The sequence below is a fragment of the Chrysochloris asiatica genome, unplaced genomic scaffold (genome assembly GCF_000296735.1).
Source record: "Chrysochloris asiatica unplaced genomic scaffold, ChrAsi1.0 scaffold00046, whole genome shotgun sequence".
Lineage (NCBI taxonomy): Eukaryota > Metazoa > Chordata > Mammalia > Afrosoricida > Chrysochloridae > Chrysochloris > Chrysochloris asiatica.
In genome coordinates, this window is record NW_006408564.1 from 18,581,555 (window position 1) to 18,595,653 (window position 14,099).

At 41.2% G+C, this 14,099-nt stretch overlaps 1 protein-coding gene across 1 annotated transcript in view; it reads right to left on the reverse strand.

Moving 5' to 3' along the window:
* Positions 1–14,099, reverse strand: part of ADAMTS9 (ADAM metallopeptidase with thrombospondin type 1 motif, 9) — a 224,143-nt gene that overhangs the window by 129,539 nt on the left and 80,505 nt on the right. Inside the window, exons 17-19 of the mRNA XM_006862109.1 lie at positions 5,783–5,949; positions 5,562–5,691; positions 4,853–4,979 (exon numbers count right to left, since the gene is read on the reverse strand). Of these exons, the coding sequence (XP_006862171.1) occupies positions 4,853–4,979; positions 5,562–5,691; positions 5,783–5,949 (424 nt within the window). The remainder of the gene's footprint in view (positions 1–4,852; positions 4,980–5,561; positions 5,692–5,782; positions 5,950–14,099) is intronic.

The window sequence follows — 14,099 nt, forward strand, 5'->3', positions numbered from 1 at the left end:
CCAGAGATGATGACGTGGAGCAATGGAGCAGCTGGAGACTTTGGATCCAGAGAGGGAGAGCGACTGTGTGCTGAAGACCTGGGGGATACTGGGGAAAGATTGCATGGAGGGGATTGTAACCATGGCAATGAGATGATATACGATAGAATGAATGTAAAACTAATGTTCTCCCATGTAAACTATCACACAATTCACAATAAAACATTTTTTTAAAAACCCTTTCTGAGTTTGACCAGTCCATACAATCCTCTCTCCAGTCTCATTTCCCATGTGGCCATTTAACAATAACACCTGGAAGCCACAATTACAGTGACCATCAGAATGACACGGAGAAGACACAGAACCTTCTTCTGTCTCAGTTTTGCATCTTTGTGTTATTTTCAGTGAACAATTTCACTGTTCCAAAATTGTAAAAGATATGAGTTGCAATATTGACATGCATACAAACACCATCATCTATTTAATTTCAGGTCTGATCATGAAATCAAATTTAGTTATGAGGCTTTATAAGCTCATCCTCAACTCTGTTTTCATTTTTCAATTCCTACTCCTGAGATCTGTCATTTCTACCGAACCCTATGACACGGCTACAATTCTTCTCTTTCATTGGTCACAGGTCACAGGTCACAGTTCATTCAACACTATTCTCAGTGCTGCTATCCTTGTTTGGGCTCAGGAGAGGTTAAGTACTGGAGGCAAAAGGTCAGTTATTAAAATAATAGCTTGCTTTCTCCAAGTAGGAAATTTAGAATAGCATCTTGGACTTGCCTACTATATGAAATGAAAAGACTTTAAGCCCTGGCTTCACCTAGGAACTGTGAACATTTTTATTAACTGGAATCAAGAGAGACATGGGTACAAATACAAGCTCTAGTACTTATTAGCTAAGTCATTTAATTTCACTCAGCCTTGGCATCCGCATCTCTGAAATGGGGGACATTTCAGAGAGAGCTGTAAAATTTATGGAAAAATGGAATGAAAAGATAACACAATTTCATCACAAAGCCTCCTTGTAACATCTGTCTCATGGGGCTACTAAGAAAGGCCAAGCATGTGTGGCATTGAAAACACACTGCAAGCAATATTAAGCTTCTTTCATGATAATAATTACCGCCCTTGGTGTTTTATTTTCCAACCAAGTTTGTAAAATCTAGCACAACATCAACCAATACGACTAAGCTTGAGAAGAAATCCACGACACTACATCTTCTGTGTAGTCCTACACTGAAAGTCTTATGGATGTGAAGCCACCTTTCAGTGTATTAGCTTTGAAAGGATGTCTGAATTTTGGCTTCCTATCTGGAAGCTTCCAATACAGATGAAACTTTGGAGACTATCAGATCAGCTGGCATCATAACATATTAAATTGTGGGTCATATTATCATCTGCTCAAAGTGAAAAACATTAGATTCTCGAAATAACAGCTGAAAGATGATTCCCTACACTCTCAAGGTGGTTCTACTTTAGGAAACGTCAAGCAGCATTCATAAAGAATCATTCTTTGTGTGTGTGGTCATGTTCTGTTGCTCAAAATGCTTTGTAGTAACTTGCCCTTTTTTTACAATCATAACATGCTTAATGCTGCAGCCAGGAGCACCACGGTATCTGCATTTATCATTCGAGACTCTACCAACCCCTCTGTGATTTCACCAGTTGATAAACGATAGTTAAATGGACCTAAGTGAGGTAGGGAACAGGGGTGGGGTACAAAACTCTTGAGAAGCACTCCTTTTCACAAAGGAAGAAAAACTACACAGAACAGGATCAACTAATATCAGCTACTATTACTCAATTTAGAATAAAGCTACCTTCCCCCTAGGGCATAAAAGTACAGGCTCTGGGGTCAGATGGGTCACATTTAAACCCCTGCCCCCCACTCCCTCCATAAACAAGTTGAATGACCTTGGACTTAGTGTAGTTGTGAGGATTAAACAGGAATATTGTATGTTTACAAAACAGTTCCAAGGAGATTCTATTATTATTGCTGATATAGTAGAGGACACAGTGATACAAAGCTAATCTAGAAATGCCACCTTTCCCAACTTCATGAGGTTGTGTCTGAAGGAATCTCTGTGTCAATTCAAATAACCTCCCCTCAAAACGTCAGTGATTAATTCAGTTTTGTAATTAGCTAACTAATTATTTAAATACCAGCAGGGTCCCCCATGGTGGACAGGTTTCAGATGAGCTTCCAAAAAAAGACAGACTTGGAAGAAAGAGTGATGAATTACTTCCGAATCTTTAGTCACTGAAAACCTTAGGAATAGCAGAGAAACACTGTCAGATACAATGCTGGAAAATGATCCCCCTCAGGTTGGAAGGCACTCAAAATGCGACTGGGGAAGAGCTGCCTTCTCAAAGTACAGTTGTCCATGATAACGTGAATGGAGTAAAGCTCATGGGAGAAAAGCCTACAGGACCTTCATTTGCTGATGGGGCAAAACTCAAAATGAAGAGAAAGAGCTGTAAACGTCCACTGAAAATCGGAACATGGAATGTATGAAGTATGATTCTGGGAAAACTGCAAGTTGTCAAAAATGAAATGCAATGCATAAACATCAATATCTTAGGTATTAGTGAGCTGAAATGGACTGGTATTGGCCATTTTGAATCTATGATTTACTATGCTGAGAATGACAAATTGAACAAGAATGGTGTCACATTCATTGTCAAAAAGAACATATCCAGATCAGTCATGAGGTACATACACCGTTGTTTGTGATAGGATAATGTCCACGCGCCTACAGGGAAGCCCAGTTAATACCACTATTATTCAAATTTACGCATCAACCACTAAAGCCAGTGAGGATGAAATAGAAGAATTCTACCAACCTCTTCAATCTCAAATTGATCAAACATGAAATCAAGATGTATTGTTCATTACTGGTGATTGAAATGCAAAGGTTGGGAGCAAAGAGAAAGGATCAGTAGTTGGAAAATATGGCTTTAGCGATAGAAATGATGCTGGAGAACGCATGATAGAATTCTGCAAAACCAATGATTTGTTCATTTCAAGTACCTTCTTTAGACAGCATAACAGATGACTATACACATGGACCTCACCAGATGGAATACATGGAAACCCTATACAGGGTTGCTATGAATTAGAACCAACTCATCTGCACTTAACAACAACAGTATAAACATAGTGAGTGCGGTGGCTCCATAAGATACGTACTGGACTTCAAACCACAAAGTACACAGTTCAAACCCACCAGATGCTCTTTGGGAGAAAGATAAGGCTTTCTGGTCCCACAAATACTTAAAAGTCTTGGACACTCTATACAGCGTCACTTTGAGTCTGAATTGACTCAATGACACTTAACAACAACAACAGCAACAGTGTAAATAACCCCTTCAGACTTAAAATAGTTACTGATGAAGATCAAAGAGCACAGCCTTCGGTATGGATTGCATCTCAATGTACAGAAAGAAATCCTCACCACTGGACCAATAAACACATTCTTATCAATGGAGGAAAGACTGAAGTTGTCAAGGACTTCATTCTTCTTGGATCAACTAGCAACACTCACAGAAGCAGCAGTCAAGAAATCAGATGATGTATTTCATTAGGCAAATCGGCTGCACAAGACCTTTTTAAAGTGTTGAAGAGCAAAGATGTCAGCTTGAAGACTAAGGTGTGCCTGACCCAAGCCATAGTATTTTCAATAACCTCACATGCAGGTGAAAGCTGGACAGTAAATAAGACTGTAGAATAATTGATGCTTTTGAGTTACGGTGTTAGAGGAGAATATTGAAAGTGCCATGGGATGCCAAAAGAACAAACAGATCTGTGTTGGAAGAAGTGCAGCCAGAGGGCTCCTTGGAGGCCAAGATAGCCAAACTTGGTCTCTCATACTTTGGACATTTTGTTAGGAGAGACCAGTTGCTACAGAGGGATATCATGTTTGGTAAGGTAAAGGGTCTAAGAAAAAGAGGAAGACCTCCAGTGATATGGATTGGCAAAGTGGCACCATCAATGGGCTCAAGCGTGACAATGGTAGTGAGGTTGGCCCAGGATCGGGCAGTGTTTCGTTCTGCTGTGCATAAGGTTGCTATGAGCCGGTACCAACTCGATGGCTCCTAACAACAACAAAATGTCCTTTTAAATTTTTTTACAAGAAATTCTTGAAGTCCTTTTTGGCAAGCCAATGAACCAGAAGGTCAATGGTACTAGGCACGAAGAAAGGTGGAGGGGTAGAAAGTGACTGGGTTTTAAGTCTAAGCTACCAAAGATGTGGCATATGTGCCATGACTCCTATTCCAGCATCCACACAGACATTACTAACTGATCACAGCACTCAGCTGTTCTCCCAGACCCTTGTGTGGGCCTTAACTTCTATTCTACAGGTATCCAATACCATTTGATAGGATTTGACATGGTGACATGGAACCCACAAAATGCTTAAGTGTTCACTCTTGTATGTATATATGGTGAGACCTAAACAAATTCCTATTCACCCCATGTTGACATTTCTGTGTTGCGAAACGAGGATAAAGCATTGACTCATCTTATCTACATTTCATTGGTAAGCAAACTGTAAGGGGGAACCCCAAACTACACGGTCACAGTTAACCTGACTGCCAATGGAATAGTTTTAGAATTCTCCATCCATCCACCATTCCCTGTCTCAGATTTCATATTTTAAGAAAGACATTTTTCTTAAAACTTTAAAAAAAAGAAAGAAAAAGAAATACAGAATTACTTGAATATCCAGACATCTGCATACAGATTTACTTCTTGGTCCCTCCAACACTCTACTGTGTATTAACTTGCATGTGCAAACACAGAGACCTATCATAAGACCATCACAACCCAGCAGGAAGGACAGGGAAGAAACAGTAGTCCTACCTCAGTTCACAATCTGTTCCACAGGGCTCAGTAATGGGCCCTGGCCGGGGGAGCTGATCACATCTTTGATCAGAAACTATGAGCTGATCTGATTCCCTGGTGCAAACAACTTTTCTTTCCCGCTCCCCTAGAAAGGAACGAAAACATTATTCAGAGAAAATTACTTGCTCTATTAACTATTTAGATCAAAGGTCAGCAAACTTCCTGGAAAGGGCCAGGAAATAAATATTTTCAGTTTTGTGGGCCATACAACCTATGACAACAACTGAACTCTGCCACTACTGGGCAAAAGCAACCATAAAAAATAGGACTATAATAAACAATTGGGGTGGCTTTGTTCCAATAAAGCTTTATTTATAAAAGCAGGAGGTGGGTTGGATTTGGCCCATTGGATACTGTTTGCTAATCCTTAATTTAGACAAAAGGAATAATATGTAATGCATTTACATACACCCATATCTCAGAGAGAAGAAAATGATAGAGATGATTCTACATAGCATATCCTATGCATAAATCCTACAGAAGAGGGATATAGAACATATCTTGAACCCTTACAAAGCTAAACTTGCCAACCCCAAATGATCAGATAGATTCGGAGAAGGGAAAATAGAGAGAACATGCAGTCAGAAAAGTTTACAGATCGTTATGAATTTGGCTGTTTATTAAAAACAGAAAACTAAACTCCAAAACGCAACCCCAAAGTAGGTACCTTGGCAGGGCTTACTGCAAGCTTGCCAGGGCCCATGGCTGTTCCAGTAAAACTGCTGAGGTTTGTCTTCAATAGGAATATTGAAAGTGTAGCGCACGTCGGGGTTATATAGCTTTCCCACGGACAGCACCTGCAATGGACAGACGAAAGGCAGAAGGTTTTGCATACTTGATGATTTCCACACAAAGGAAATGGGCATGGACTTCCCGTCAAGTTTTTACCTGAAGCAAAAGTTCTTGTTCAATGCGATCTGTGGAGTTGATTCTTTCCACTACATTGTCGGATCCGCTGTATTCTATGACAGCATTCCCAATGCGGATTTCCCTCTTGGACATGGTGACAACGAAGTCTCCATTTAGCAAGAATTCTCCTTTACTGCTTGATAAAGCTGTAGAGAAGAAAAGAGGCTTCACTGATCTACCGCCGATTATTGCCGTGGTGAAACATGAACTCACATTGCCATACGCAGAGTGTTCTTGTGTAAAGCTATGTGAACTGTGCAACTTTACAGACATGGGTTCAAAAAGGTTTGGCCAGCTACATGGCCTTGGAAAATCACTATCACTCTTATTCTCTTGTTTCTTTGCCTGTAAAATGAGAATTAAAACACACCTTACTCAGGGTGCCTAGAAAAACTGAAATCATATGGAATTAAATAGGGATCCTAATTACCGTGGAGCTTGTTCTATAAGCCCAGTTACATGATTTTATATATATGGAAGCATGTGTCATATCACTTGAAAAAAATGTATTGATAAACTGATTGCTTTTAAAACTGATTTCCTCACAAATATTCTCTAATTACAATTAGCTGAACTTATTGAATCTTTGTTCTCCTTCTTTGATATATGTTGAAATCTGAAAATACATGGTTGATGAAATACTCAAAATCACTTTTTCAATGAGTTCAATGTGGAAGCCAGACTTCAAGATGGCTCCAGTGATCCCTGCCTTCTGGTATTCACAACTTTGTGTGATTGGTTCCCTCCCAATCTGAACAGAGCTGACCTGTATAATGACTAGGAGACTGCAGAAATGATGGTGTGTGAACTCCAAAGTCAAGTCAAAGACACCGTGACTCCATCTGGTTCTCCCTTGCATCACTGAACTGGAAGAGGTTGGCTCCCATGCTACGAGATTTGAGCAGCCCATAGAGAATTTCAGGGAGAGGGACTGAGGTCCCTGAAAATACTAGTGAGGAAATGAGGCTTTCTACCAAGAGTCTTTGATGGAGGCATTTTAGAAGTAGATCATGCAGCCCCAGTAGAGCTTTCAGATGAGAGCCTAGACTCAACTGATATTTTGACTGCAGCCTCATGAGAGACTTTAAGCTAGAATCACTTAACTATGCTGTTGCCAATGTCTGAACCACAGAAATAGTGATAGTATGAGTTCATCGTTATAAGCACTATACCTTAAAGAGATTTCAAAACTTAATAAATAAGGATTAATAACCTACTCTGACTACACTTTTAAACTGTGACCCCCTCCCACTACCAACACAACAGCACCTGTCTCTGTCCCAGTTTCTCCACAGCACTTCGTTGACGCTCTGCCTTCCCAAATAAGAATGCAAACCCCATGAAAACAAGAGTTCTGGGACGGGTTTATTCACCTTATATCCCAGTTACTGGAAGAACATAAAGTAAATGGTAAATAAATACTTTCTGAAAGTATGAAGGAATCTCCAGTCAACCTTGCAAAGATGAAAGAAGTGGTGAAGTTAAAAAAATAAATAAACAAATAAAAGTGTTGTAGGTAACTGCTTGAATTAAGCAACAAAAATATTAGTCAACTGAGGATCTGACAGAGTTAGGCCAGTTGCTGTAAAGTCAATTCCATCTCACGGCAAGCCCATGGGTGTCATGGTAGAACTGTGTTCCCTAGGGTTTTCAATGGTTGTTTTTTTCAGAAGGAGGTTGCCAGGTTTTTCACCTGAGGTACCTCTGAGTAGAATCATCCCTGTAACCTTGGTTAGCAGCCAGGTACATTAACAATTTTTACTACCCAGAGCCAGAAAAGAAAAATAAAACCCCCTCAACTGCCATCAAGTCAAGTCTGACTCATAGTGACCCTGTTTAGGACTTATGAGGCTGTAAATCTTATGGGAGCAGAAAGACTAATCTTTCTCCACTGAGCAGGTGGTGGGTTTCAACTGCTGATCTCTCAGTTAGCAATCCAGTGCTCAGGCCGCTTAAAAACCAAAGAGGAGGAAGCAACACTGACAAGGACGATGACACAATAGTTGCCTCAAAAGAATGATCCATTTATCAAAGGGCCAAGAAAGACACCTGGAATGGCTGAGGAAGCCCCAGAAAGCTTTCGTAAAAGATGGGATCCTTTCAGATTTTTATTGTTAAATTCCAACTTGATGTGAAAATCCCACTAATCTGCTATCATATGACTAGACTGGAAAATTGACACTAAAGTATCTATGAATTGCTTTATTAAATTTTGTGGAATGAAAGATAAAACCCCAATAACACCTTTCCCCTCTTGTATTTACTATAAAAATTTCTTTTCATCTTAAGTACCACTTTTTCTCCCTAGTACCGCAGTTTCTTAAATAACTAGTCCCCCAAATATTGGGTCTGACCTGAAACACAAGCATGCAATAAATTAGACCCAGAGGTCAGTGGATTTGGAGTCCTGCTGGGATGCTGTAGGATAAGCAGAGGACTGCTAACCATAAGGTCAGTGGTTCAAGCCCACCAGATGCTCCTCAGAAAACCTATATGGGGTCGCTCTGAGTTAGAACCGATTTGACAGCACACAACAATAACAGCATCAAACATTTGGACCCCGAATAAAATGCTAGAGAAAGGCTCTCTTATACTTTGTATTTTGTGTACAATTAGTCAGTCTCCACAGTGAGAGACTCGTTGATACACACAGGTTATGTAGAGCAGGATTCATTGCCAGCATCACCTCTCAGCAGGAATGACATTATGACATATTGATAATGTCTGTCACAGTTGCGGAATGGGTATTGGCCACAACATCACGACATCTTATCTAACTCCCGGGGAGATTCTAACCTGTCTTTCATTGTTTTGTTTTGTATTCACCATGCAGGCCAGAGACAATGTGCATGCAGAAGAGATTTAAAGAACTTTGGTAAAATAGGTATTGCATCTTTATGTGGGGATTAAAGAGTTGAAGCGCTGAATATTCTTTGTGTTTCTGAAGCAGTGGTAATCTTGTTTCCTTGACCTTGAGAACCTCACAGAACTCATTTGTGTAACACTTGACTGATGTATGGGATTGCTCTTCCCAGGACCAGGAATGCACTCTACTGAAATCTATTCCTGATCCACCACTTCACTTGCCAGAATTTCCACCCATAAAGGTTTACAGCCCGGAAACCCTGTATAGGGTCGCTATGAGTCAGAACCGACTCCATGGCACAAAACAATGACAACAGGCGCCCACCTGGCCTCCAATGGAAGAATAAAATACCTTCGTTTGAGATAGGTGGGAAGGGTGTGCTATCATAGAAAACAAGTGGCTCAAATTCCTTTGATAGTCTAATGTACAGATCACCATGTGAACTCCTTGATAAAATCTCCCAATAACTTTACAAATCATCTCCTGATTTATCTTTCCAGCCTCACCAAAAGCCTCCCACCAATCAACTTCAATCTCCAGTCACCCATATCCTCTGGGCAGCCATGCACTGTTCATGTGACCTTGAGTAAATTAATTAACCTCTCTAAGCCTCAGTTGCCTCATACGATAGTGATGAGGAGTAAATAACACAGGTTGAATTCCTGGCAGATCATAATGCCTTTATATGCACTGTCTTCTTATCACACCTCTATAAGGAATGACCTACTACTGATGTCTAATTGATGAATGAGAAAACTATGAATTAGAGGTTGTTAATTTACAAAGACTATGTGGCTTTTAACTAGGAAGTCTGTCTCCACAGCCTGTTAGCCATGAAATAAACCCATTGCTATTGATTCCAACTAAAAGTGACTACGTAGGACTGAGAATTGCCCCATAGGGTTTCCAAGGCTGTAATATTTATGAAAACAGACTGCCACATCTGTCTCCTCCCACTAACCTTTCAATTAGCAGGCAAACATTTAACCACTGTGTCCCCAGGAACAAACAGACACCAAATACATTTAGGTTACAGATTTTTAGAAATGTATATGAGTTAGAGTGTTTGTAAGATGGAGTGAGACCCTATAGTAAAGCAACCACTGAAATCTTTACTTTAATAAGGCAATGAAGACCCATGTCCATAGTAGGTACTCAATCAGTGATGCTGAATGAGCGAGTGATTGATTGAACCTGACATTCACGACAAGGAAAACAGACTGCTTCCAGCTAAAAAACTCGTTTCCAGTCAGCGAAAACTTCTGACAACCTCGTCTCCCCCCTAGGGCTCCTGCAGCATGACCCACCAGCCAAGCAAGACACAGGGCTTTCAATGGGTCACTGGCTGGAGATAAGGTGATTTCTGAGGCACTTTGGTCATGTACAGCGTGACTGTATGATGTGATGCCAACAAGGTCACCCAGTTCTTTCAAGTTACTTCTGACACTACAACCCAGCTGACACTTCACTAACAGAGGGGAAATGAGATGTCACAATGCCAGTCCTATAAATTAAGCAGAGGATCCAGTTTTACTGTATTCAAAAAGCAATCATCTATCCAAGGTTCATTCTGGGGCTCCTTTCTATTGCCACTTTGTTTCCTCTGTTGTTTATGCTAACTTGAGGCATTTCACCCTTCACTGCATGTTTCTTTTCCAAGTAGATGGAAAGTAGGGCATGAGATAGGGGTTCCAGTGATCTAAGACTCCTCTTACGATTTGCTATGATAAACAATTTGGTCCCAGACATCTTGAAAGTCATCAGCTGAAACAGAGTTCCTGCTTTATCTTGAATGGAATCAATTCCTGTCTTCCTATTGCCAGAATTAATCAAGGGCTGAACGTGTACTGGAGGCATACTGTGGTTGCGGTGTGGTTGTGGTTAAGAGGCCAGTCAATTCCATAGCCATAACCATCTTGTACAGAGTCTCTGAGGAGCGGCTGGAGAGTTTGCACCGCTGACCCTGCAGCATCAGTGACACGAATCTGTAGGGAGATACTAACATGTCATGTTGCTGTTAAAGACCGTCAAGTCGGTTCTGACTCAAAGTGACCCTGTATAGCAGGGGGAGTAAATATCTGACACCCGCAGACCCTATGTTGTTGTTGTTGTTAAGTGCCATGGAGTCGATTCTGACCCATAGCGACCCTGTATAGGGTTTCCGAAGAGCAGCTGGTGAGCTTGAACTGCCAACTTTGCAGTTCAAATGACTTTGCAGTCTGGCTCATTAACCCACAGAGCCACACCAGGACTCCATATGTTGTTGTTGTCAGGTATCATCAAGTTAGTACTGACTCATAGCAATCCTGTGCACAACAGAATGAAACACTATTCATTCCTGGGCCAACCTCACAATTGTTGTCATGCTTGAGCCCACTGATGCTGCCACTGTGTCAATCCATCTTGCTGGGGGTCTTCCTCTTTTTCTCTGACCCTCCACCTTACCAAACATGATATCCTTCTCCAGCAACTGGTCCCTCCTGACAATGTGTCCAAAGTATGAGAGACAAAGTTTGCCCATCTTGGCCTCTAAGGAGCACTCTGGCTGCACTTATTCCAAAACAGATCTATTGGTTCTTTCGGCAGCCCATGGCCCTTTCAATATTTTCCTTCAATGCCATAATTCAAAAGCATCAATTCTTCTATGGTCTTCCTTATTCACTGTCCAACTTTTGTATGCATATGAGGTTATTGAAAATACCATGGCTTGGGTCAGGTGCACCTTAATCCTCAAGCTGACATCTTTGCTCTTCAATACTTTAAAAAGTTCATGTGAAGCAGATTTGCCTAATGCAATGAGTTGTTTCATTTCTTGACTGCTGCTTCTGTGAGTGTTGAAGTTGATCCAAGAAGAACTCCTTATAAAGCCGGCTAAATCATTTGGTCTAGCCATGCCAAGCAACCGCAGGTCCAGCCATCACATTGTTGTTGTTAAGTGCTGTCGAGTCGTTTCCAGTTCATAGTGACCCTGTATAGGGTTTCCAAGGAGCAGCTGGTGAGCTTGAGCCACCGACCTTGTGGTTCAAATTGACCTTGCAGTCCAGCATATTAACCTACAGTGCCACACCAGGACTCCAGTCATCACATTAGGGGTGAGCTAGTAAAATGGAGTCCTGGTGTTGCACTGTGGGCTAATGTGTCAGACTGCAAAAGAGCTCTGGTAGCGCAATGGTTACGAATCGGACTGCTAACCTCAAGGTTAGCAGTTCGAAACTACCAGCCATTCTGCAAGAGAAAGATGAGGCTTTCTGCTCCCATAAAGATTTACAGCCTTGGAAACCCTATACAGGGTCACTATGAGTCGGAACGGACTCCACGGTACTTAACAACAACAACAGTTAAATGGAGTCCCAGTGTGGCGCTGTGGTCTAATGTGTCAGACTGTAAAGTCATTTGAACTGCAAGGTTGGTGGTTCTAGCTCACCAGCTGCTCCTTGGAACTCCTATACAAGGTTACTATGGGTCAGAATCGACTCAACAGCACTTAACAACAACAGTTAAATGGAATCCTGTTATGGCGCTGTGGGTTAATGCACTGGACTGCAAAGTCAATTTGAACTACAAGGTCAGTGATTCAAGCCCACCAGCCGCTCCTCAGAAACCTTATACAACAAGGTCACTATAAGTCGGAATCGACTTGATGGCATTTAACAACAACAATTAAAAGTTTAGTCAACTATAGCAGGCTTATTTTTATGTTGATGATTTTGTATGGCCCACGAATGTTGTTATAAATTTTGGCAGAAAAAAGGTTCCCTACCCCTGCTGTCAGAGTTCCTAAGAAGTAGCTAATTACCAACCTTGCGATTAAGTAGTCAAGTGCTTATTCTACAGTGTCACACTGGGACTCCAATATATCATATTATTATTACTGAAATGATTACCTCTTCTGAAGAAATATGAACTGTGTGGCATTGGGTACAACTAGCTTTAAACCAAAAGGCAGAAGAGGTCTATGTGAAAGGGCAAACTCCGACTGGGAGACTTTCTGCTTCCGTATCTTGTAAAACAAGTGGCTTCCTGAATACAAGAGGATTTGCTCATGCGATTTGGGCAGCTAATTTCCTCTGCCCCTTTTCATCTATCACAGCTGGGCTGTTGCAAAGGCCCTCTCTCCTGGACATTGCTCCCTTACCAAAACAGACCAAGAGAGAATGATTTGATGGACCTTTTAAAAAAAAATAAGAGGGATCAGGAGGAAGACTGCTTAGCAACGTGACAGCTATGAACGTACCCAGGCAAGACTGAATTGTGGGTTTTTTAACCTTCTCAGTGCATTTGTTGATTTTCCTCCAAGCCATGGGTAAACATTTACATACCCCAGACTTGATGCCAACATCAGATTCTTCCTAAATTGTAAAGTAACCACTGTAAGGTTCAAAGCTCTGAGGTCTCCCTTTCACTCTCAATGAACTGGGGATTGCATGCTTACCATTTGCATCCAAAGAGATTTTCTGAAGCTAAGAGGTGATTTTTCTCAGAATACCTCATTAAACAGCCACAACTAGTACACACTGCTGTCCCAGAAGACAAATCATCTTTCATTTCAGCATTCATTCTTTGAAAGGAGATTAAGGAACCCTCAGCAAAGAATAAAAGATTATCAGGTGGCCCCTCCCTGAGTTTAGGCTCCTGACCTGGGTTGATAAAATTGAATTGGAGGGAGATAATTTTTCTAGGAATGAGAATAGTAGAGAATCCCTCTATTTTTTCGAGGTAGAGAAAGGAACAACTCAACACAGTGTTTGGTTTTCAGGAAATGAATTTATAAAGGAAGTTTCATGCAATGCTGCTTGATTTAATTAAGAAGCAGTCAGGGCACGGCAGCCGCATGCTCAAATTTATAGTCAAGCACAGGAAGAAAATGCTTGACACATCTTGCACACCAGTGGAGTGAGAAGCACGGGAGTCCCACAAAAATAATTTGTAAAGGACCCCCACCAAGTTTGTTCATTGATTTATAGCCACTCCTCAACTGGGAAGTAAGAGTGGGAAAAGCTGATATAGGTACTGAGTCACTAATTCCAAGTAAGATGTGATGGTTGACTTTGTGGTCTTCGGAAGAACGGATGACTAAATGTCCAAGGTAACTTCATCCCCTAGTAAGCACACAGTAGGTACTGAACAAAGACAGCACTTGCAATGGCTTCCCCACACCTCAGCACTCATTTACTTAACGTACTACGTGCAGATTTTAAGTCAGGAGCTGAAGATAATGAAGACTGCACAACACTATTGACCATATGGTTAACTATGAAACTTCTCATCTCAGCTGATGGCAACTCAGTCTTTTTATTTGTTAGTTTCAAAACCCTGGAGTCTTTCCAGACTCTGCTCTCTCACACACCATTTCTAGTTCAGCAACACCACCAGATGGCTCTACTTTCCAAACACAACCAAAACCTCATCATGTACCACCACCTCCACTGT